At 33.1% G+C, this 24,964-nt stretch overlaps 2 protein-coding genes across 2 annotated transcripts in view; both read right to left on the bottom strand.

Annotated features, from left to right (window-relative positions):
* Positions 1-3,019: 3,019 nt before the first annotated feature.
* LOC145240183 (uncharacterized) lies at positions 3,020-11,449 on the bottom strand. The gene is made up of 4 exons (XM_080103769.1): positions 11,346-11,449; positions 8,953-9,192; positions 5,538-5,753; positions 3,020-3,152 (listed from the first exon to the last, which is right to left on the bottom strand). The coding sequence occupies exons 2-4, from the start codon at positions 9,179-9,181 to the stop codon at positions 3,142-3,144; spliced, it is 456 nt and encodes a 151-aa protein (XP_079959895.1). The 5' UTR covers positions 9,182-9,192; positions 11,346-11,449; the 3' UTR covers positions 3,020-3,141.
* Positions 11,450-23,644: 12,195 nt separating this feature from the next.
* The window catches only part of LOC145240378 (alpha-tectorin-like), a 67,260-nt gene continuing 65,940 nt past the window's right edge, over positions 23,645-24,964 (bottom strand). The window contains exon 17 of the mRNA XM_080103959.1: positions 23,645-23,857. Within this exon, the coding sequence (XP_079960085.1) occupies positions 23,645-23,857 (213 nt within the window). The remainder of the gene's footprint in view (positions 23,858-24,964) is intronic.

The following is a 24,964-nucleotide window of genomic DNA, read 5'->3' as shown; positions in this document are numbered from 1 at the left end:
TATCGTAAACTGTTTCAGCCATTTACGGCACTGACTTCTTATCATCCACTCTACTGTTAAAAATATACATTAAATAAAGTAATGTATAAAACGTAAAAGGTTGCAGCCATTTCCGGGACTGACTTCATGTCCTCCATTAAGAAAAACTCTAGAATCTTTATGCTGAACTGTGTAATCAATTTTTAAAACTATGGAATTATTGAAAAGTATTGCCGAATTTTTTTGCCAAACTATGTAATCTATTTTTAAAATTATGGAATCTATTTTTAAAACTATGGAATCTATTTTTAAAACTATGGAATCTATTTTTAAAACTATGTAATCTATTTTTAAAACTATGGAGTCTATTTTTAAAACTATGTAATCTATTTGTAAAACTATGTAATCTATTTTTAAAACTATGTAATCTATTTTTAAAACTATGTAATCTATTTGTAAAACTATGTAATCTATTTTTAAAACTATGGAATCTATTTTTAAAACTATGTAATCTATTTGTAAAACTATGTAATCTATTTTTAAAACTATGGAATCTATTTTTAAAACTATGTAATCTATTTGTAAAACTATGTAATCTATTTTTAAAACTATGTAATCTATTTTTAAAACTATGTAATCTATTTTTAAAACTATGTAATCTATTTTTAAAACTATGGAATCTATTTTTAAAACTATGGAATCTATTTTTAAAACGATGGAATCTATTTTTAAAACTATGTAATCTATTTGTAAAACTATGTAATCTATTTTTAAAACTATGGAGTCTATTTTTAAAACTATGGAATCTATTTTTAAAACTATGTAATCTATTTTTAAAACTATGTAATCTATTTTTAAAACTATGTAATCTATTTTTAAAACTATGGAATCTATTTTTAAAACTATGGAATCTATTTTTAAACCTATGTAATCTATTTTTAAAACTATGGAATCTATTTTTAAAACTATGGAATCTATTTTTAAAACTATGGAGTCTATTTTTAAAACTATGGAATCTATTTGTAAAACTATGTAATCTATTTTTAAAACTATGTAATCTATATTTAAAACTATGTAATCTATTTTTAAAACTATGTAATCTATTTTTAAAACTATGTAATCTATTTTTAAAACTATGGAATTTATATTTAAAACTATGTAATCTATTTTTAAAACTATGTAATCTATTTTTAAAACTATGGAATCTATTTTTAAAACTATGGAATCTATTTTTAAAACTATGTAATCTATTTTTAAAACTATGTAATCTATTTTTAAAACTATGGAATCTATTTTTAAAACTATGGAGTCTATTTTTAAAACTATGGAATCTATTTGTAAAACTATGTAATCTATTTTTAAAACTATGGAATCTATTTTTAAAACTATGGAATCTATTTTTAAAACTATGGAATCTATTTTTAAAACTATGTAATCTATTTTTAAAACTATGGAGTCTATTTTTAAAACAATGTAATCTATTTGTAAAACTATGTAATCTATTTTTAAAACTATGTAATCTATTTTTAAAACTATGTAATCTATTTTTAAAACTATGGAATCTATTTTTAAAACTATGGCATCTATTTTTAAAACTGTGTAATCTATTTTTAAAACTATGGAGTCTATTTTTAAAACTATGTAATCTATTTGTAAAACTATGTAATCTATTTTTAAAACTATGGAATCTATTTTTAAAACTATGTAATCTATTTGTAAAACTATGTAATCTATTTTTAAAACTATGTAATCTATTTGTAAAACTATGTAATCTATTTTTAAAACTATGTAATCTATTTTTAAATCTATGGAATCTATATTTAAAACTATGTAATCTATTTTTAAAACTATGTAATCTATTTTTAAAACTATGTAATCTATTTTTAAAACTATGGAGTCTATTTTTAAATCTATGGAATCTATATTTAAAACTATGGAATCTATTTTTAAAACTATGGAATCTATTTTTAAAACTATGGAATCTATTTTTAAAACTATGTAATCTATTTTTAAAACTATGGAATCTATTTTTAAAACTATGTAATCTATTTTTAAAACTATGGAGTCTATTTTTAAAACTATGGAATCTATTTTTAAAACTATGGAATCTATTTTTAAAACTATGGAATCATTAAGCAGAACTGTAATCTTTATGTTGAACTATGTAATCTCTCTTTAATATTTCAAATATATAGTGAACATCCGCTTTCCATGCTTTAGGAAATTGATTTCTAAAACAAAGGTGTTCCTGACCAGGTCTTTATTTATCCTTCTCTCTCTAAAGTTCACATATATCATTTCCTCCGATATTTTCCTTAGCGTTACCCTTACCCTGCTACATACACCTTTCTGCATCACATACCATAAGAACTCCTATCTAATCTTTCAACGTGGTTATACCGCCGAAATCTTGACTTCTACACATATCTTCCTCGGATATAATCAAAATTAAGCCTGGCTTTAAGATGCACATTACACATCGATCGTATCATGTTCATATCATTTCTTTCCATGCAACGCATATCTTCAAACATTGTTGGTCAGGTTTCTCTAAGTACATCTCGAAACGAGGTAGGCCAATACCGGAAGTAGTGGTTGCGAGCTAAAGATAGTTTTATCATTCCACGTTTCGGTCGATTTAAAAAAAATCGTGAATTCTTAATTTTGGTCGATTTAAAAAAAAATCGACCAAAATTAAGAATTCACGTGGAATGATAAAACTATCTTCAGCTCGCAACCACCACTTCCGGTATTTATCGACCGAAATTAAGAATTCACATGGAATGATAAAACTATCTTCAGCTTGCAACCACTACTTCCGGTATTTATCGACCGAAATTAAGAATTCACGTGGAATGATAAAACTATCTTCAGCTTGCAACCACTACTTCCGGTATTTATCGACCGAAATTAAGAATTCACGTGGAATGATAAAACTATCTTCAGCTCGCAACCACTACTTCCTGTATTTGCCTATCTCGGTTCGAGATATAGACGTAAATAAATATATTGAAAAAAAATTACAAATGAAAGACGAAAGTTTTATTTTGCATACAATCTTTATTGAAATAAGTCATTTTGCAACTGCTGCAATTATTTTCTCAGAAATTAAAAAAAAATGTATATCATCTTGAATATTATATCAGTGGGTTTACCAGTTTTTTATAACATTTCTGCAAAATAAAACAAAACATTATTAAATTAAGTAAGTCATCAAAGGGTAAATCTTTAATAAATCAAACCTCATCAAAATATGGAACACCCAACACTATTAAGAAGAGCAAACAATAATATTAAATGAAAGATTAGGGATAAAAGTTCTATATAATTTTATTATATCATCAAAACAGTGAGAACAAGTTCAGGGAAAAAATTAAGAAATATTACTGTTATTTTTTATTTATTTTACATAGGCATCGCCACTTATCGAGGCCAAGAGGCCACTCGAGGATAAAGGTTAAAGAGTGTACAGCAGACAATTGGACAATATAGTAATCGTTAGTAATGGAAATTCGGTAAATTTGTTAACTTATATGGAACGGCTCAATCAAAAACCTGTTTACGTTAGACTTGAAGACAACCATATTGTAGTCAGCTGGAAAGCAGGAAAACGGAAGACAATTTCATAGGCGTGCAGTTCTAAGAAAGAAGCTTTGCTCATGGAATCTCCGTTTAGGTTCAGGCACAGATAAAGAGTGGGGGGAATTATTGATAGTTTTTTTCTGCTAGGCGGGTGTTTCTTGTGAAAGCTTGGCGAGGGAGGACCATAGATTGGAGCTCAGCCGAGCACTTGCCATGAAAATAACGATATTGTTTCCTTATTCATATCGTGATTAAAATTGTTCTCATCTTTAAAATCTTACACTTAACCTAAAGTGCATCCTGTTTGGGAATTATTAAATTAAATTCATTCAGTCATTAATTGCCATTCTTCACACATATAATATTTTGATTACAGAAATTCCCCTATGGACCAGGTAGGTTTGCAATAACGTATGCCACATACAAATTTATTATATCTAGAATATTGGCTACTATCTTATGTTACTTTAGAACGACATTTTAAATACATTTATTCGTTACACTAAAGTCCTACATTTCATCCTAGGAGCAACATCATCACAATCTCACCATCTTTAGACGAGGTAGTTTCTATTTCTCTCTCTAAATCCAAAGTCCTCTTACCGCTCCCAGTCATCATCGGGAAGGAATACGCGCATTATAACTTTATTGTCCTGGCACCCTTCTTAACCGGATCATACATTCATGGACATACAATTATTTTTCCATTTCCCGATTCGGAAATAACCATATCCCCCTTCTAAAATCCCAGCAATTCTCATTGGCTGAGAACTGAAAACTTGATTATTCCGAATTACACACCTTATGACAAAAACCCACGTGCCAGACCTTTACAAATATGGCGGCTTTTTCTACACGAAGCAATCGCTATACAAAAAAAAAATATATTATAAACTGCTAGTAACCAGAAATGTACGTACTTATACCCTAATATTTCCCTTTACATTATCATTACGCAACCACCCACTTACATAAAAACAATCCCTGAAACAAAAAACATAACATTTACGGATAACATTGTTTTTCTTTCGATTTCGAATCTTTTCTTTTATGCAGGCGTTTGATTATACATTAATTAATCTATTTTTTTGTTTTTTATTTTAATTCATTTATAGCTTACCACCACCTATACACTTTGCCTTAAGATGAGGACTTTCTTGTCGTTTAATTCATAGTATTTGCATGTGGGGATCCTGACCGCGATTACCAAGTTTAATTTTTGAGCAAATATTATGACACCCACCCCCAACTAACGGATGGGACGTCGATTCAAAAAGCCGTTCTTCACATGGGGATGTTGCGGATGACCATTCCGAAAACCGTTCTTAACATGAGTAGTTGGGAGTGTCTATTCCGAAAGCCATTCATAACATGAGGAGGTCGGGGGTTCAACAACAACAACAACAACAACAACAACAACAACAACAACAACAACAACCATACTTTAATTTTTCTACGAGGGGGCATGCTTCCACCGAGCAACGACGGTTAACGGGTCCTGCTAGTATTTAATAATGTTACATCCCTCTGCCTGTTTTACATATACTTCAATGGAATGTGTATCTGATGAACTCATCACACTTGTGCTCCCTTGATGTGCATACGCCTGACTAACCTGACAAGCAGCAAAATTTCCCCCTTCAATGTTGAGGTCCCTGTATGCCAGAATGCGTTCTATTCTAACAGTTTCTTCCCTCGTGCTGTTAGAGTTTGGAATTCCTCCCTGTTTCCTGCTTTATTGACAGTACTAATCTGCAGAAATTTGAATGTTCTCTGAACAAATATCTCACTGCTCAACTTCGAACAGTTCCCTGTTAGATACGATCCCAAATAGTACATCCTACAAACTTTTTTCATCCGCCCCCCCCAAACAATGGCTTGTTTGATGGGTTGAAAAAAAGTAAAAAAAAATAAAAAATAAATAAACTGGCAATAACATTTCATCTATGGTGTTCTTACATGAAAACATATCTTACCATAATAACTCCATCTTGCAGAACCAATCAGGTCAGATTCTCTCCATGAAGACATCGTGATGCGACATATGTTTTCTGATTTCATGTATTCCATCGATTTATATCCTTGTAAGCGACACTTCCTTTTGCATTGTTCCAATGTCTTCACACCTTTGTAAGTTTTCAGATTTGTAGACGAAAATATTTCGGCTCCACGGATGAAAATATATTTCAAACCTTTAAATAGAACATAAAAATTATTTTAACGTTCATTAAAATTTTTTTTTGAATTACTGGCGAGTACAGGGTGAGACGATAAAAGTGTCGCCTTGAGAAAAACAACACTCGATAAAATTCTCGCTTTAGAAAAGACGACATTATTCCGTTTTCGTTTGATGAAAACTGGTTTTCTTATTTTTGGTTGCGGACCTACAAGTTCGCCAGTTGTGTACAAATCCCCAAAACGATAGGAGTCTTCTATTATGTCGTCTTTTTTAGGGCGATAATGTTTTATTCCACCAATCGCCTCGTTTACATTCATACATAGATGTTAATACAGGGTGACCCCCCCCCCAAAAAAAGGGCCCCAACTCTAATTAGGCCCCGTTTCTTAGTGTTTTGTCCGAATGAAATAAAACTTTGGTCATAACTAGTTTATTATGTTCAAAACATCACATCAAAACACTAGGGTCTTTGGCCTTTTTTTCCCCTCCGTTATACAGCATATGTCATCCATTATGCTTTCTTTTTTTTTGCGGGGGTCACCCTGTATTAGGTTGGTGCAAAAACAATATCTTTTTCTCACATATGTTACTTTTATATACGATTTCTGTATTAATTCATTGATATATATAGCCATGTTTTATATCATTTTGAAGCGGTTTTCGCATTATCGTATCATGTTATTCGTTACCGTTCTCAATCTCTCCATTTATCTTTTTTGCATGCTTTTCGACAGCGTGGACAAAATTAAAATCCGCACGTTCAAACTAGGCCGAAAAGCTGTCGAGATAACTCGTGATAGCAATGATGCGTTTAGCCCAGGAACCACTAAGGAACGTGTGGAACAACGTTGTTTAAAGAAATTTCACAATAGTGATGAGAGCCTCAAAGATGAAGACGATCGCGGTCGGCCAACTGCGGTTGATAACGAACATTTGAAGCCTCAATTGAAGCCGATCCTCGAAAAACCACACGAGAAGTTGTTGTTGAACCCAAGGTCGACTACTCAACAGTCGTCCGCCATTTAAAGCAAACAAGGAAGTCAAAGAAGTTGGATAAATGGATGCCGCATGGATTGAACGATAATAAAAAACCCCGTCATTTGGAGGTGTCTTCTACGCTCGTTCTGCGCAACAAAAACTAGCGGATTGTGACGTGTGATGAGAAGTGGATCCTCTACGACAACCGGCGATGTTCGGCACAGTAGTTGGATGCTGGAGAAGCTCCACCACACTTCCTGAAGCCGAAATTGTTCCCAAAAAGTTTATGGTGACAGTTTGGTGGTCTGCGGCCGGTCTCATCAATCACAGCTTCTTGAATCCGGGCGAAATGATTATGCCAAAGAAGTACTGCCGACAAATTGACGAAATACAACGTATGTGCTCCACGTATGTGCCCGAGATTGGTCAATATTACGGGACTAATTCTCCTCCATGACAACGCTCGCCAGCATAATGCTAAACTGACCCTGCAGAAGCTGAACAAATTGAACTACGAGACTCTGCCTCATCCGCCATATTCACCGGACATCTCGCCCACAGATTATCACTTTCGGCCCACGTGTGTAGCACATCTATCCCCGTCTTCTCTAACGTGATCATCGATCAGTACGCGCGTTTTTTTTTCCCATAATCTTTTTCTTTCTTCTTTCTCGCTATGACATCACTTCCCATACAGCATACATTTGAATACAGCTGCTGCTGTCATATGCCCGTCCGTTCTCTGTTACAAGCATTGATCTTGGATTGCCTTGTCGTTCGACATCAATAAAAATAAAACACAGCTTTTCAATTTAGTTATAATCTGAATTAGAAAATTAAAAAAATATTAAATATAAAAACTAATAATGCAAAGACCGTTTTTAAAACTGAGACGACATAAGTTAATTTTGGAACAATTCATTTTTAACTGAGTGTCGTCGAGATTTTTTCATCGTGACATCAGTTAAATGTCAATTAAGTTTCTGCATTGGATTTTATTTTGCTGATAGAAAGATCTCATCTCTTTTTGATAGGTGTGCAAGGTGATAACGTACACATACGCCTGGTTTAACATAATATGATATCGAACATGATAATACCTTTCAATTAGACACTTTATAAACTATTGACTATCTTTTTTCAGGTTTCAAAGGTTGTCACAACCAAGAGTAGCGACGAGGACAAACTCCCTCTCCTAAAAACAAAACCCTTATGGTGTGCGTCTCAAATAGCCTCTAACAACCAAGTCCAGCTCCTTACCTTTTTGTGTGGCTTAGCTATTAAGCCCGGCAAAACTTTATACTAACTTGGAGAAGGGGCAAAGACGGTCTACTGGCGCCTTAAAACCAGTCACTTCAGACAAGTGAGGCTTGTTAACTTTGGATGGTAAGATCACTTAGGAGAAAGCAACTTTGATTCAAAACTTCCACAGCATTGCTGGATTATCCATCAAAGGAAAGGCCTAAGGTGGCCTGACTTTATATTGTCATCACCGGCAACTTCTGAGGCTAAATTAGAGCCAAGCTAAATCAACATTGTCTTTCGCTTCGATACTCTGGCTTCGCAGAGAAAGGATACTGCTGAATAGGCAACAGCTATCCCCCCACATCAACCTGCCCAGGCTATGAAGCTCCACAGCTATATATCGTCTCCCAAGATGGTTGCCAAAATCAACAGCTTTTCTTCAATTATAAAATAATATGTATATATATATATATATATATATATATATATATATATATATATATATATATATATATATATATACTAGAATTTCAGCCTGGCGTTGCCCGGATGTTTGGAGGTGTATGTTGAGCAAAAAAAAAAAAGGTCAATGTTTTACAACTTTGACCCCTATTATGACCCCTTAACATTTATATTTTTGGGCTCAAATTAAGTTATTAAGTTAGATTTATGTCGAAGGAATCTATATCTAAAATTTCAATTGTTTATACCCAAAATTGGCGGAGGAGTTGGTAGAGTTCTCAAAGGTCAAATTTCTGGCTGAAAACGGATTAGAAATATTTGTCCTAAATCTCAGTACCCTGTACATCAAATTTCGAGTCTGTAGACTAAAAATTGACAGAGTTATTGCGTAGGGAAATGTACACAGACACACAGAAATACATACACGTTCACTTTTATAGATATATAGATATATAAAAACATTCCTATGTGTCTACTTTGTAAGTTTTTAAAGCAAATATCGATTAACATCGATGAATATTACTTACCAATACGTTGATAATAAACATCATATTGACAATCGTTGGACTGGAGTGTTCGGTCTTCCGCGTTTTTAGAAAACAATTGACAACGTTCTTTTAATTTGTTAAAGTTGAATGATTTGCATGTTTTATCTTTCAAGCAAACTTGAGCGCAATGTTCAGGAAAACTTGTTTTTAAAGTCTTGATGGAGGTTTCCTTTAAGTAAGCCGCGAACACACTTACGAAATGTTGCATGACTGAAGAATCTGAAGAGAAAAAAAAAACAAGTGGGAAACAAAAAATTAATAAGTGACACAAGTTTTCTGTTACATTAAAATTGTTACAAAATGCACAATGGTTTTATGAAAATGATGGCGTAGGCATAATTGACTAATCTTTTATATAAGTCTCAGTCATTTGTGTGTTTGCATGTCTGTTAATAAACTTTTGTCATCCGCATCAAACCAGCATGAACCAGATATCATTAGATAGAGCGAGCTTTCCAACAAATACTATCGAACAATTAGAAAAAAAAACCGTTAATTATTTCATGTAGAAATGTCGTTTTGTTTGAAAGGGGGGGCAGAAAACATCTGACACTGTCTGCTTATCGCGCATGTGCAAGCAGTTGATTCGCTGTTTAATTTTAAAAATGCTACATTTCCAGTGTGATAACATCGGTGACGTCTTCGTCCAATCTATAACGTGTTCGCTTATGAACTTAACTTTTGCAAGCTTGCGTCCACCACGCGGCTTTTTTCTTTTAATAATGCTTCTCTCTCCTCTCTTTTAAAATTCTAAAATGTTATGCGCTCCCAGCACGCGGCATTTTTTCTTTCTATAACACGATAAGATTGCACTCAAGCGCCGGCTTTTTATTGGCTCAATTAAATATCGTACTTAACCGTATTTTACGACAGGGCAATGAAGGGCGTACCCCGCTAGTCTTTTATATAAAAGGCAGTTGTTTAATGTGTTTGTATCTTTTATGTTCGTCTAAAACACCAAAAACAACTAATCAAAAAACCCAGAAAATTTATATTTCCTTGCTCGTAAGATTATTTGATCCGAATTTGATATGATCCCGGAAAAGCGATATCTACCGCTTGAAGTAGCTGAGCAGGCTTGCTTCAATTCCAGTTATAAATTTGGTAGTCATAGTACAGACCGAGTATTGTAGGAAAACTGGGTGTTGTTAGCGTGACATCTCCCTTAGCCGGTATTTATGGTTTAACCAGCCAATCATAATACCGCAGGAGGAAAGACCCGGATGTGCTCATGTTCCTTACATCAAAAATTTGATTTATGTTTTTCAAATAGAAAACATTGCAACATAAGTCTCGTATAATACTGTTAAAGAGCATCTCTCCTCTCTCTCTCTCTGGCTCTTTCATACTCTCTCTATCTTCTCTCTCTGTGTCTCTATTAGATAGTAGATCGAGAGAGAGAGAGAGAGAGAGAGAGAGAGAGGGAGAGGGTGGGAGGAGGTCAGAGAGATATTTTACTAGTTAATCCACGTTGCAGGAAGTGACGTTTCATCTAACCGGATGTCATGTGATGCTACGTGGCAAGGTTGGTGAAACGTTGAGTCTCTCAGAAAATGCCGAGCCGAGCAGAAGTCTAAAATGGTTCTCTCCTAAGTAGGGGGGGGGAGATGCGCGCCCGACACGTGGGACGTGGTAGGTACCCACAGTGGAGACCATCGAGTGCGACATCTGCAGATCATACCTGGGAGAATAAAAGGTTGAAAACCCAACATCTGTCTTCATCTTGTGTATTTCAGCGAAAACAGCAAGAGAGCTCCACCCAGATGAAGACTCTCCCAGAGCAGCGGAACCAGGTATGAACTTCTTTAATTCCAACACATAAATACACAACAAACGTCCTAACCACTAGACAAACGGTTTAAGGGATCTTGGGTCCCGTTCTCTCGTCTCTTAACACTCGTAATATCTCTCTCTCTCATCGTCGTAAACTTCTTCTCTTCATTAGTAAAATGGACATGTCATCACCAGGGTACCAGTATCCCTCAAGTAAAGTGTCCAAGTCTAATCCTCTTCTTCTCCCTCCCTTATGTAACAATACCAGTAAGGGATCTTGGCCAGGATCAAAGTGTAATATCTGTTCTAATGCTACACCTTGCTTTTTTCACTTCATGGTTTTGGTCTCGGTTAATAGAGGAGAATTCCTTTATGACTGATATATTTTCTTTATTTTTGTTACTAACCAGAGTGCCTTTTTTTTGGGGGGGGGAGCTGGTTTCCATCCACATTAAAAATCGACCTTGTGTCGTACTTTGCCCCCGTGGCGGGACAAGTACCCCCCAATAAAAACAAAAAATCAGCCCAAAAACAAACAAAAAAAAAAAAAACAGGGGAGATAATTTTATTGAGAAAATAGAAAAATTAATTAAACTTACCCAAGTTAATATTCACGTCTTCTGGTAAAGCTATAAAAATAAAACAAATATCATTATAAAATAATAAATTAGTGAATTACACCAATAAACTAATAAATTTGCCTAATCTCAAATGTTGCAGCAATTTTTACCACAAACTCTGATCCCCACTTGGCCCCAATTGAAATGAATAGCTTTCGTTTTGAGAAAGTATCCTGCTTCGACAAGCTTTTGGAACTGATTTTCGCTCCTGACCCGAAATGAAAGACTTACATCAAATCTGTTACCGAGGTCGCTGGATAAATGGCTGCATCATTCCATTCTACTGCCCCAGAAGTCAACTCACTTCCAACGCAATCCGTTACTTGGATAAGAACACAATACGTCATAAAATGGGGTACATTTGCCACATCTGTAAATGAGCTGCTAATAGCATACTTTCCTGCTTTAACCGGGCTTTGACCGGGCTCATGACTGGCTTCGAAACAGAGTGGCTTATGTCCTTTTCTCCTCCTTGCAAACTCTTCTCATGGAAGCGACGTATCCAATCTATCTGCTAGAAAATATCCTGTAGCTCTATAAGGCCACCGTTCGCCCATGTATGGAATACTATTGTCATATCTAGGCTGGTGCATCTGCTACTAGTCTCTCACTCCTGGACAGGGCTCAAAAGAGAGTCGCCAACCTGATAGGTCCTAAACTGTCATCTATACTTCAACCTCTGTCCCATCCAGGAAATGTTGCAACCTCTGTCTCTTATACAAGTATTTTAATGGTGGATGCTGTGACAAATTACAAGCCCTTGCACTTCTTCGACGTAAATACACCCGCCAACTCCACCAGCAGCAGAATCCCACCCCTACATTGTGGAGATCCTTAGATGTAAGTAAAGCCTTTTACTCTAATAGTTTCTTCCCCAGAACTGCTAGACTTTGGAATTCACTTCCGGGTTCCTGCTTTCCCAACTGTACTGACATGCAGAAGTTCAAGGGTAAAGTAAACAGACATCTTGCTGCTCAACTCCCTACATAGTATCCCTGCAACTTATGTCCCTGATAGTAGCCTCCATTACATTAAAGTGGCACTGCGCCTTGGAGTGAAAATGCAAAAATAAATAAATAAATAAATAAATAAATAAAAATAAAAAAATAAATAAACAAAAAAAAAACAAAAACAAACAAGCAAAAAACAAATACTCATATAGTTACAGCCACTAACAACGATTTCCCCACCCTCTATCAGTGTATAAATCTAAACACGAATTCCATGAACAAAGTTTTTTGCCTTGTCCAATTCTTTAAAAAATATTTTTTATTTTACCCTTTTTCCATCACTACCGGCCATTATGCTAACCATCTTTCACTCATTAATCTTTATCCTCAAATAGCTATCTGGCCTTGATAAGTAGTGATTCCCTTGTAAAAAATGAAATGAAAAGTGTTTCATTTTTACTTCTTTATTAATTTAATTAAAAATGAGCTTACTTCAACACCATACAATGAGGGCGAAATAAAAGACGCAGAAAATCGATAACAAAAGTTCCACTAGGCAATTAGTAAAGATAGAAGTTTAAATTTAAAATCATTAATTTATATAAAAAAAAAAAACTCGTTTAATATTCATTGACAATTTTTAACTCAATCAAAGATGATGTTCTTTTTGTTGGAAATTTGTCAATGTTGGGTTTTCTACTATGAAGACCACAACAGTTTTGTCCCTTGGACGGTGAAAGGAGTTGCCTCCTCTTTCTGGGTTCAGCTGACGTGTCTTTTTAGCTTTGAGTAACTTAGAGTTACTCTCTTTTGTTTTTTTATATAAAAACGAGTGTTTACCTGTATTCTCTCTTTTTGTTCTCATCATGTAAATAAAGCAGACGGATCTCTTGTGTGTAAAATTAAAAACATGTTACGTGTTAATTGATTTATTTTTTGTCAACCGTGGATATGACTTCCAATATGAATTTTATCTGACACAAGCAAGGTATGTTTTTATTTAATTCATAATTGACTATCAAAGGTTATTAATGAACTACAGAATTAATGGTCAAGGGGAGCTAAGAAGTGCTAACTTCGAATCAAATGTCTTATGTATGGATAAAAATCTAATAATAAGAATATTAAAATGTAGTTCTCTGTTTTTTTTTTACACAAAAATCACCACTTATCAAGGCCCGGAGGCCAATCAAGGATAATGATTAATGGGTATACATTAGTCAATGTGATTATAGTGTAGTAAAAATATTAGTGAGAATTTTGTAAATTGGATTACTTAAGGAGACAGTTCATCAAGAACTTGTTTACGTTGGACTTGAAGACAATCAGACTCTAGTCAACCGGAAAGCAGGCAATCATAAGAGAGTTCCACATGCGTGCAGTTCTAAGAAAGAAGCTTTGGTTATGGAGTCTACATTTAGGTTTAGACACAGATAAAGAGTGTGGGAAATTATTGATATTGGTTTTGGCTAGACGAGTGTTTTTCGTGAAAGTTTGGCGACGCGGAACCATATGTTTAAGCTCAGATAAGCGCTTGCCATGAGAATAACAACAAAGCAAAGACCTTAATATAAACAGCCGGGAGGTAGCCTGGGAGTATTGTGTAACAGACGGGCAGTGCTAGGAAAGAAACTTTGCTCATGGAAGTTGCCTTTAGTTTTAAGTAAAGACAGAGGAAAAGTAACTATTGACAGCGATTGTAGCTTGACATATTCTAACCCAACACCGAATCGGATTCGAGATTGTCGGAAACGACTCCTCGACTAGTACATACAAATCAACAGGTAGTGCTAACTGCGGGTTTCTGACCACCACCCTCTCAACTGACATGTGTAGTCTCGATGTTCGTCATAGAGGGAAGTTTCTCTAACCGGAAACTCAGGTAACACAACAAAAATGGAGCTCTTTATATGGATGCCCACTTTTAATTCTCTTTATTTTTACTGAACGTTCTAAATCGTTAGAGAAACAGGAAGTTCGGTTCTCATTTCCTGTCCGGAAAATATGCTGTATTTTTCTTAAGTTTTATCTGTTAGTTTCTTCGGATGATGTCAATTTTAACACTTCAACGCCGCAAACCACTGTAGGAAAGAGGTTGCAGGGAACAGAACAGGGCATCCCCCACTTAGCTACGGAGTCTATTTTGAACTCTGTCAAGGCAGGATAAGCTGCTTCTAGCACCTCCTGCCCAAACGTGGCAACAGTACTCCATCGTTAGCCGTACTTGGCTTTTATATAGGTAGAGAATTATATCAGGAGTGAGATATTTACTGGAGCGGTAGAAGGATTCCACCATTTTTCCAACGACGGTTACTGAGAAAATATACAAATATTTTTGTATTTGCCGAAATTCCAGTTTCTTCAACTGATGCGGTGGTTAGCTTTTAAGGAGTTTCTTTCGGCTGTATTTTTATCCTAGAAACATTAACGGGGTTCTTAGCAGCAAGTCAGAGACTTGACAATTTTACAACTAACGCAGCGTCCGTATATACGTTTCCGCATAGATTTATTGTTGCTTATTGCAGATTGTTTCGAAAACGTTCTAAATAGAATATTTTAATTTTCATATAATTTTCATATTATACGTTTTATAAGGAAAATGCTCTCTCATAACAACGAATCCATTACAACAAAGGAATAGATAAGAAAATATTTTTATTTAAAATGAAAATGAACTGTACTTACATGGCGGAACAACGACACCTGCAAAGAAATATAAGTTGATATGTGTTATACACCATATCAATGTTTAGTCAACACGTATATGTCTGTAAAACGATAATTTCAAAGATACAGTTATTAGAAATACTAGTAGGGAGACACGACATTGCCCGGGGTTGAATGATGATCAACACATTTTCCACCTTCTCATAATTTTATTGTCATCGAAATCGGTAAAATCGACGATTTTTAAATCAAATCGATTGATTGCCTGCTCTAGTTGAGGACCTCACCGCAGTGTACCGAGATGAACTTCCATATGCCTTCCCGCAGTAACTTAGTCCATAATACATTGTTGTATAGATTGCACTGTAGAGAACCTACAGTTGATTTTATAAAATTGCTTTTTGTATATATAATGGCTTGAATTAAAGTTTAAAATGCAAACGTCAAGTATCATGCTTCAATTGTGCTTTAAAATAAAACATTCACTTCATTTACCTACTGCTGATTTTATATGCCTGGTTGTACTGCTTGTGCGGTAAGAAAACTTCTCAAATGCACCTGTGATATTAACTTTGGTCCAAATCGACTGTCCCTTCTTTCATTGGATTATTTTAATTATTGATACTTATCGAAGACGTTCCGTTATTAAAAAAACTATCTAAGAACAGAGAACTTCAACACCTCCCTGCAAGAGTTTCAAAACCCAACGTCGTCATCTCCCTTTACTGGGATATACATGTGACTGGAACCTGTTTGTGAATTACATATTCTCATGGAACTTCCTACTTAGGAGGAAGCCGGTTAAACCCACATAGGGTTAGTACCGTTTCCATAAGAACAGTATCAGTAACATAAAGTACCTTCGTGTGAAATTTTATAAAAATCAGCCCAACTATTTTCGAGTCTATAGGGAACGAACTTACACAGACAGACAGGTAAAGTTCCTTTTTATATAACAGTAGAGATAGAGATATCATATTATTATTTCAGATGTTAATGCATAAAGTTTTATAAAAATCAGCCAACCTATTTTCGAATCTATAGGGAACGAACTTACACAGACAGACAGGCAAAGTTCCTTTTTATATAACAGTAGAGATAGAGATATCATATTATTATTTCAGATGTTAATACATAAAGTTTTATAAAAATCAGCCCAACTATTTTCGAATCTATAGGGAACGAACTTACACAGACAGACAGGCAAAGTTTCCTTTTTATATAACAGTAGAGATAGAGATATCATATTATTATTTCAGATGTTAATACATAAAGTTTTATAAAAATCAGCCCAACTATTTTCGAATCTATAGGGAACGAACTTACACAGAAAGACAGGCAAAGTTTCCTTTTTATATAACAGTAGAGATAGAGATATCATATTATTATTTCAGATGTTAATACATAAAGTTTTATAAAAATCAGCCCAACTATTTTCGAATCTATAGGGAACGAACTTACACAGACAGACAGGCAAAGTTTCCTTTTTATATAACAGTAGAGATAGAGATATCATATTATTATTTCAGATGTTAATACATAAAGTTTTATAAAAATCAGCCCAACTATTTTCGAATCTATAGGGAACGAACTTACACAGACAGACAGGCAAAGTTCCTTTTTATATAACAGTAGAGATAGAGATATCATATTATTATTTCAGATGTTAATACATAAAGTTTTATAAAAATCAGCCCAACTATTTTCGAATCTATAGGGAACGAACTTACACAGACAGACAGGCAAAGTTCCTTTTTATATAACAGTAGAGATAGAGATATCATATTATTATTTCAGATGTTAATACATAAAGTTTTATAAAAATCAGCCCAACTATTTTCGAATCTATAGGGAACGAACTTACACAGACAGACAGGCAAAGTTTCCTTTTTATATAACAGTAGAGATAGAGATATCATATTATTATTTCAGATGTTAATACATAAAGTTTTATAAAAATCAGCCCAACTATTTTCGAATCTATAGGGAACGAACTTACACAGACAGACAGGCAAAGTTTCCTTTTTATATAACAGTAGAGATAGAGATATCATATTATTATTTCAGATGTTAATACATAAAGTTTTATAAAAATCAGCCCAACTATTTTCGAATCTATAGGGAACGAACTTACACAGACAGACAGGCAAAGTTTCCTTTTTATATAACAGTAGAGATAGAGATATCATATTATTATTTCAGATGTTAATACATAAAGTTTTATAAAAATCAGCCCAACTATTTTCGAATCTATAGGGAACGAACTTACACAGACAGACAGGCAAAGTTCCTTTTTATATAACAGTAGAGATAGAGATATCATATTATTATTTCAGATGTTAATACATAAAGTTTTATAAAAATCAGCCCAACTATTTTCGAATCTATAGGGAACGAACTTACACAGACAGACAGGCAAAGTTTCCTTTTTATATAACAGTAGAGATAGAGATATCATATTATTATTTCAGATGTTAATACATAAAGTTTTATAAAAATCAGCCCAACTATTTTCGAATCTATAGGGAACGAACTTACACAGACAGACAGGCAAAGTTTCCTTTTTATATAACAGTAGAGATAGAGATATCATATTATTATTTCAGATGTTAATACATAAAGTTTTATAAAAATCAGCCCAACTATTTTCGAATCTATAGGGAACGAACTTACACAGACAGACAGGCAAAGTTTCCTTTTTATATAACAGTAGAGATAGAGATATCATATTATTATTTCAGATGTTAATACATAAAGTTTTATAAAAATCAGCCCAACTATTTTCGAATCTATAGGGAACGAACTTACACAGACAGACAGGCAAAGTTTCCTTTTTATATAACAGTAGAGATAGAGATATCATATTATTATTTCAGATGTTAATACATAAAGTTTTATAAAAATCAGCCCAACTATTTTCGAATCTATAGGGAACGAACTTACACAGACAGACAGGCAAAGTTTCCTTTTTATATAACAGTAGAGATAGAGATATCATATTATTATTTCAGATGTTAATACATAAAGTTTTATAAAAATCAGCCCAACGATTTTCGAATCTATAGGGAACGAACTTACACAGACAGACAGGCAAAGTTTCCTTTTTATATAACAGTAGAGATAGAGATATCATATTATTATTTCAGATGTTAATACATAAAGTTTTATAAAAATCAGCCCAACTATTTTCGAATCTATAGGGAACGAACTTACACAGACAGACAGGCAAAGTTTCCTTTTTATATAACAGTAGAGATAGAGATATCATATTATTATTTCAGATGTTAATACATAAAGTTTTATAAAAATCAGCCCAACGATTTTCGAATCTATAGGGAACGAACTTACACAGACAGACAGGCAAAGTTTCCTTTTTATATAACAGTAGAGATAGAGATATCATATTATTATTTCAGATGTTAATACATAAAGTTTTATAAAAATCAGCCCAACTATTTTCGAATCTATAGGGAACGAACTTACACAGACAGACAGGCAAAGTTTCCTTTTTATATAACAGTAGAGATAGAGATATCATATTATTATTTCAGATGTTAATACATAAAGTTTTATAAAAATCAGCCCAACGATTTTCGAATCTATAGGGAACGAACTTACACAGAGAGACAGGCAAAGTTTCCTTTTTATATAACAGTAGAGATAGAGATATCATATTATTATTTCAGATGTTAATACATAAAGTTTTATAAAAATCAGCCCAACTATTTTCGAATCTATAGGGAACGAACTTACACAGACAGACAGGCAAAGTTTCCTTTTTATATAACAGTAGAGATAGAGATATCATATTATTATTTCAGATGTTAATACATAAAGTTTTATAAAAATCAGCCCAACGATTTTCGAATCTATAGGGAACGAACTTACACAGAGAGACAGGCAAAGTTTCCTTTTTATATAACAGTAGAGATAGAGATATCATATTATTATTTCAGATGTTAATACATAAAGTTTTATAAAAATCAGCCCAACTATTTTCCAATCTATAGGGAACGAACTTACACAGACAGACAGGCAAAGTTCCTTTTTATATAACAGTAGAGATAGAGATATCATATTATTATTTCAGATGTTAATACATAAAGTTTTATAAAAATCAGCCCAACTATTTTCGAATCTATAGGGAACGAACTTACACAGACAGACAGGCAAAGTTTCCTTTTTATATAACAGTAGAGATAGAGATATCATATTATTATTTCAGATGTTAATACATAAAGTTTTATAAAAATCAGACCAACTATTTTCGAATCTATAGGGAACGAACTTACACAGACAGACAGGCAAAGTTTCCTTTTTATATAACAGTAGAGATAGAGATATCATATTATTATTTCAGATGTTAATACATAAAGTTTTATAAAAATCAGCCCAACTATTTTCGAATCTATAGGGAACGAACTTACACAGACAGACAGGCAAAGTTTCCTTTTTATATAACAGTAGAGATAGAGATATCATATTATTATTTCAGATGTTAATACATAAAGTATTATAAAAATCAGCCCAACTATTTTCGAATCTATAGGGAACGAACTTACACAGACAGACAGGCAAAGTTTCCTTTTTATATAACAGTAGAGATAGAGATATCATATTATTATTTCAGATGTTAATACATAAAGTTTTATAAAAATCAGCCCAACTATTTTCGAATCTATAGGGAACGAACTTACACAGACAGACAGGCAAAGTTTCCTTTTTATATAACAGTAGAGATAGAGATATCATATTATTATTTCAGATGTTAATACATAAAGTTTTATAAAAATCAGCCCAACTATTTTCGAATCTATAGGGAACGAACTTACACAGACAGACAGGCAAAGTTTCCTTTTTATATAACAGTAGAGATAGAGATATCATATTATTATTTCAGATGTTAATACATAAAGTTTTATAAAAATCAGCCCAACTATTTTCGAATCTATAGGGAACGAACTTACACAGACAGACAGGCAAAGTTTCCTTTTTATATAACAGTAGAGATAGAGATATCATATTATTATTTCAGATGTTAATACATAAAGTTTTATAAAAATCAGCCCAACTATTTTCGAATCTATAGGGAACGAACTTACACAGACAGACAGGCAAAGTTTCCTTTTTATATAACAGTAGAGATAGAGATATCATATTATTATTTCAGATGTTAATACATAAAGTTTTATAAAAATCAGCCCAACTATTTTCGAATCTATAGGGAACGAACTTACACAGACAGACAGGCAAAGTTCCTTTTTATATAACAGTAGAGATAGAGATATCATATTATTATTTCAGATGTTAATACATAAAGTTTTATAAAAATCAGCCCAACTATTTTCGAATCTATAGGGAACGAACTTAGACAGACAGGCAAAGTTTCCTTTTTATATAACAGTAGAGATAGAGATATCATATTATTATTTCAGATGTTAATACATAAAGTTTTATAAAAATCAGCCCAACTATTTTCGAATCTATAGGGAACGAACTTACACAGACAGACAGGCAAAGTTTCCTTTTTATATAACAGTAGAGATAGAGATATCATATTATTATTTCAGATGTTAATACATAAAGTTTTATAAAAATCAGCCCAACTATTTTCGAATCTATAGGGAACGAACTTACACAGACAGACAGGCAAAGTTTCCTTTTTATATAACAGTAGAGATAGAGATATCATATTATTATTTCAGATGTTAATACATAAAGTTTTATAAAAATCAGCCCAACTATTTTCGAATCTATAGGGAACGAACTTACACAGACAGACAGGCAAAGTTCCTTTTTATATAACAGTAGAGATAGAGATATCATATTATTATTTCAGATGTTAATACATAAAGTTTTATAAAAATCAGACCAACTATTTTCGAATCTATAGGGAACGAACTTACACAGACATACAGGCAAAGTTTCCTTTTTATATAACAGTAGAGATAGAGATATCATATTATTATTTCAGATGTTAATACATAAAGTTTTATAAAAATCAGCCCAACTATTTTCGAATCTATAGGGAACGAACTTACACAGACAGACAGGCAAAGTTCCTTTTTATATAACAGTAGAGATAGAGATATCATATTATTATTATTTCAGATGTTAATACATAAAGTTTTATAAAAATCAGCCCAACTATTTTCGAATCTATAGGGAACGAACTTACACAGACATACAGGCAAAGTTCCTTTTTATATAACAGTAGAGATAGAGATATCATATTATTATTTCAGATGTTAATACATAAAGTTTTATAAAAATCAGCCCAACTATTTTCGAATCTATAGGGAACGAACTTACACAGACAGACAGGCAAAGTTCCTTTTTATATAACAGTAGAGATAGAGATATCATATTATTATTATTTCAGATGTTAATACATAAAGTTTTATAAAAATCAGCCCAACTATTTTCGAATCTATAGGGAACGAACTTACACAGACATACAGGCAAAGTTCCTTTTTATATAACAGTAGAGATAGAGATATCATATTATTATTTCAGATGTTAATACATAAAGTTTTATAAAAATCAGCCCAACTATTTTCGAATCTATAGGGAACGAACTTACACAGACATACAGGCAAAGTTCCTTTTTATATAACAGTAGAGATAGAGATATCATATTATTATTTCAGATGTTAATACATAAAGTTTTATAAAAATCAGCCCAACTATTTTCGAATCTATAGGGAACGAACTTACACAGACAGACAGGCAAAGTTCCTTTTTATATAACAGTAGAGATAGAGATATCATATTATTATTATTTCAGATGTTAATACATAAAGTTTTATAAAAATCAGCCCAACTATTTTCGAATCTATAGGGAACGAACTTACACAGACATACAGGCAAAGTTCCTTTTTATATAACAGTAGAGATAGAGATATCATATTATTATTTCAGATGTTAATACATAAAGTTTTATAAAAATCAGCCCAACTATTTTCGAATCTATAGGGAACGAACTTACACAGACATACAGGCAAAGTTCCTTTTTATATAACAGTAGAGATAGAGATATCATATTATTATTTCAGATGTTAATACATAAAGTTTTATAAAAATCAGCCCAACTATTTTCGAATCTATAGGGAACGAACTTACACAGACATACAGGCAAAGTTCCTTTTTATATAACAGTAGAGATAGAGATATCATATTATTATTTCAGATGTTAATACATAAAGTTTTATAAAAATCAGCCCAACTATTTTCGAATCTATAGGGAACGAACTTACACAGACAGACAGGCAAAGTTCCTTTTTATATAACAGTAGAGATAGAGATATCATATTATTATTATTTCAGATGTTAATACATAAAGTTTTATAAAAATCAGCCCAACTATTTTCGAATCTATAGGGAACGAACTTACACAGACATACAGGCAAAGTTCCTTTTTATATAACAGTAGAGATAGAGATATCATATTATTATTTCAGATGTTAATACATAAAGTTTTATAAAAATCAGCCCAACTATTTTCGAATCTATAGGGAACGAACTTACACAGACATACAGGCAAAGTTCCTTTTTATATAACAGTAGAGATAGAGATATCATATTATTATTTCAGATGTTAATACATAAAGTTTTATAAAAATCAGCCCAACTATTTTCGAATCTATAGGGAACGAACTTACACAGACAGACAGGCAAAGTTCCTTTTTATATAACAGTAGAGATAGAGATATCATATTATTATTATTTCAGATGTTAATACATAAAGTTTTATAAAAATCAGCCCAACTATTTTCGAATCTATAGGGAACGAACTTACACAGACATACAGGCAAAGTTCCTTTTTATATAACAGTAGAGATAGAGATATCATATTATTATTATTTCAGATGTTAATACATAAAGTTTTATAAAAATCAGCCCAACTATTTTCGAATCTATAGGGAACGAACTTACACAGACATACAGGCAAAGTTCCTTTTTATATAACAGTAGAGATAGAGATATCATATTATTATTTCAGATGTTAATACATAAAGTTTTATAAAAATCAGCCCAACTATTTTCGAATCTATAGGGAACGAACTTACACAGACATACAGGCAAAGTTCCTTTTTATATAACAGTAGAGATAGAGATATCATATTATTATTTCAGATGTTAATACATAAAGTTTTATAAAAATCAGCCCAACTATTTTCGAATCTATAGGGAACGAACTTACACAGACAGACAGGCAAAGTTCCTTTTTATATAACAGTAGAGATAGAGATATCATATTATTATTATTTCAGATGTTAATACATAAAGTTTTATAAAAATCAGCCCAACTATTTTCGAATCTATAGGGAACGAACTTACACAGACATACAGGCAAAGTTCCTTTTTATATAACAGTAGAGATAGAGATATCATATTATTATTATTTCAGATGTTAATACATAAAGTTTTATAAAAATCAGCCCAACTATTTTCGAATCTATAGGGAACGAACTTACACAGACATACAGGCAAAGTTCCTTTTTATATAACAGTAGAGATAGAGATATCATATTATTATTTCAGATGTTAATACATAAAGTTTTATAAAAATCAGCCCAACTATTTTCGAATCTATAGGGAACGAACTTACACAGACATACAGGCAAAGTTCCTTTTTATATAACAGTAGAGATAGAGATATCATATTATTATTTCAGATGTTAATACATAAAGTTTGTTACCTTTGCATTTTCCGTGCACCATTTCGTAGCCTTCTTTACAAATACAGTGTCTTGCGCCACCGGTGACTGAGCACATGCTGTTTTCGGAACATCCGGGTTGTTTCTCGATTTTGTTCATAGACACGCATCTGACTGTCTCCGAACAGTCGGTAAGTAGTAAATCAGTGCCAACCTGAAGTGAAATGAAGTTCGATTTTTTAAGGGGTTTTAACCATCAACATAGCACACTCAACGCATATGTATGTTTTTTTACTTGGAAGGTCACCACTTATAAAGGACTGAAGGCCACTCAAGGATAATCTAGGTTTCTTGGACTTGTGGGCCGGCGCCGAGTGTTGCTGTCACACTCAGGGTCTGCAAGCGGCCACCTGATTGTAGCAAGGGATCACCACACTCTTAAGCACATCCAAGTACACTTCGGTGATGACTTTCAAGCACCCTGCGAAAATGTTAAATGGCATGATGTGGCCCTCACTTGAAACCACACCAAAGACCATAACAAAGACATAATCACCCTGAGCACGTCCCTGTTATTCGCGATAACCCAGCGATACATTTTGAGGGTGTTGGCAATGGTCCTGTTGTCATAACTTGGATCAGTAGAGAGCAAGAATTGTACAGCGGCGCATCTCCGATCTCGCTAATTGTGTCACTTTCAGACATGATAGAAGGCTCTTATCGCTCTAGGGATTTGTACACAACCGGACAACTAGTAAATGGTCTGCAAGAAAAAAGAAATACTGATTCTGGGTGATGGTTAGAGCTGCCGACTGTCAACACGATGGTTGTAGGTTCGATCCACGGCTGGGAAAAGGTGTATGTCTTGCCGCACTGATGAGCTGTGATACAACGAAACAGTACTGTATGTGGATGACTATATATATATATATATATATATATATATATATATGTATATATATATATATATATATATATATATATTAATAAATTTCATCCACAGACAAGCTGTTTTGCTATATCACAACTCTTTAGTGAGGTTCGACTAGCAAGCATCCCGAGTTAAGATCGAACCTACGAGCATTTAGTTGAAAGTCAGTCGCGCTACCACCTTCCACATGGAACCGGTGCACGTAGACGATATCTTCAAATGTATTTTATATAAACAATAAACCACTACTTCAAAACTGATTATTTTTTGTTTATTTACAAAAAATCTTCGCATTATGCTTATTAAGCAGTGGGCAAAATCATTAACGACAGTGCCACCCTAGAAGGTATGTTTGATTTTATATATATATATATATATATATATATATAT

The sequence above is a fragment of the Euprymna scolopes genome, chromosome 19 (assembly GCF_053919585.1).
Source record: "Euprymna scolopes isolate OS-2025 chromosome 19, ASM5391958v1, whole genome shotgun sequence".
NCBI lineage: Eukaryota > Metazoa > Mollusca > Cephalopoda > Sepiida > Sepiolidae > Euprymna > Euprymna scolopes.
The sequence above is the reverse complement of the archived record's forward strand: the minus strand, read 5'-3'. Positions and strand labels throughout refer to the sequence as shown.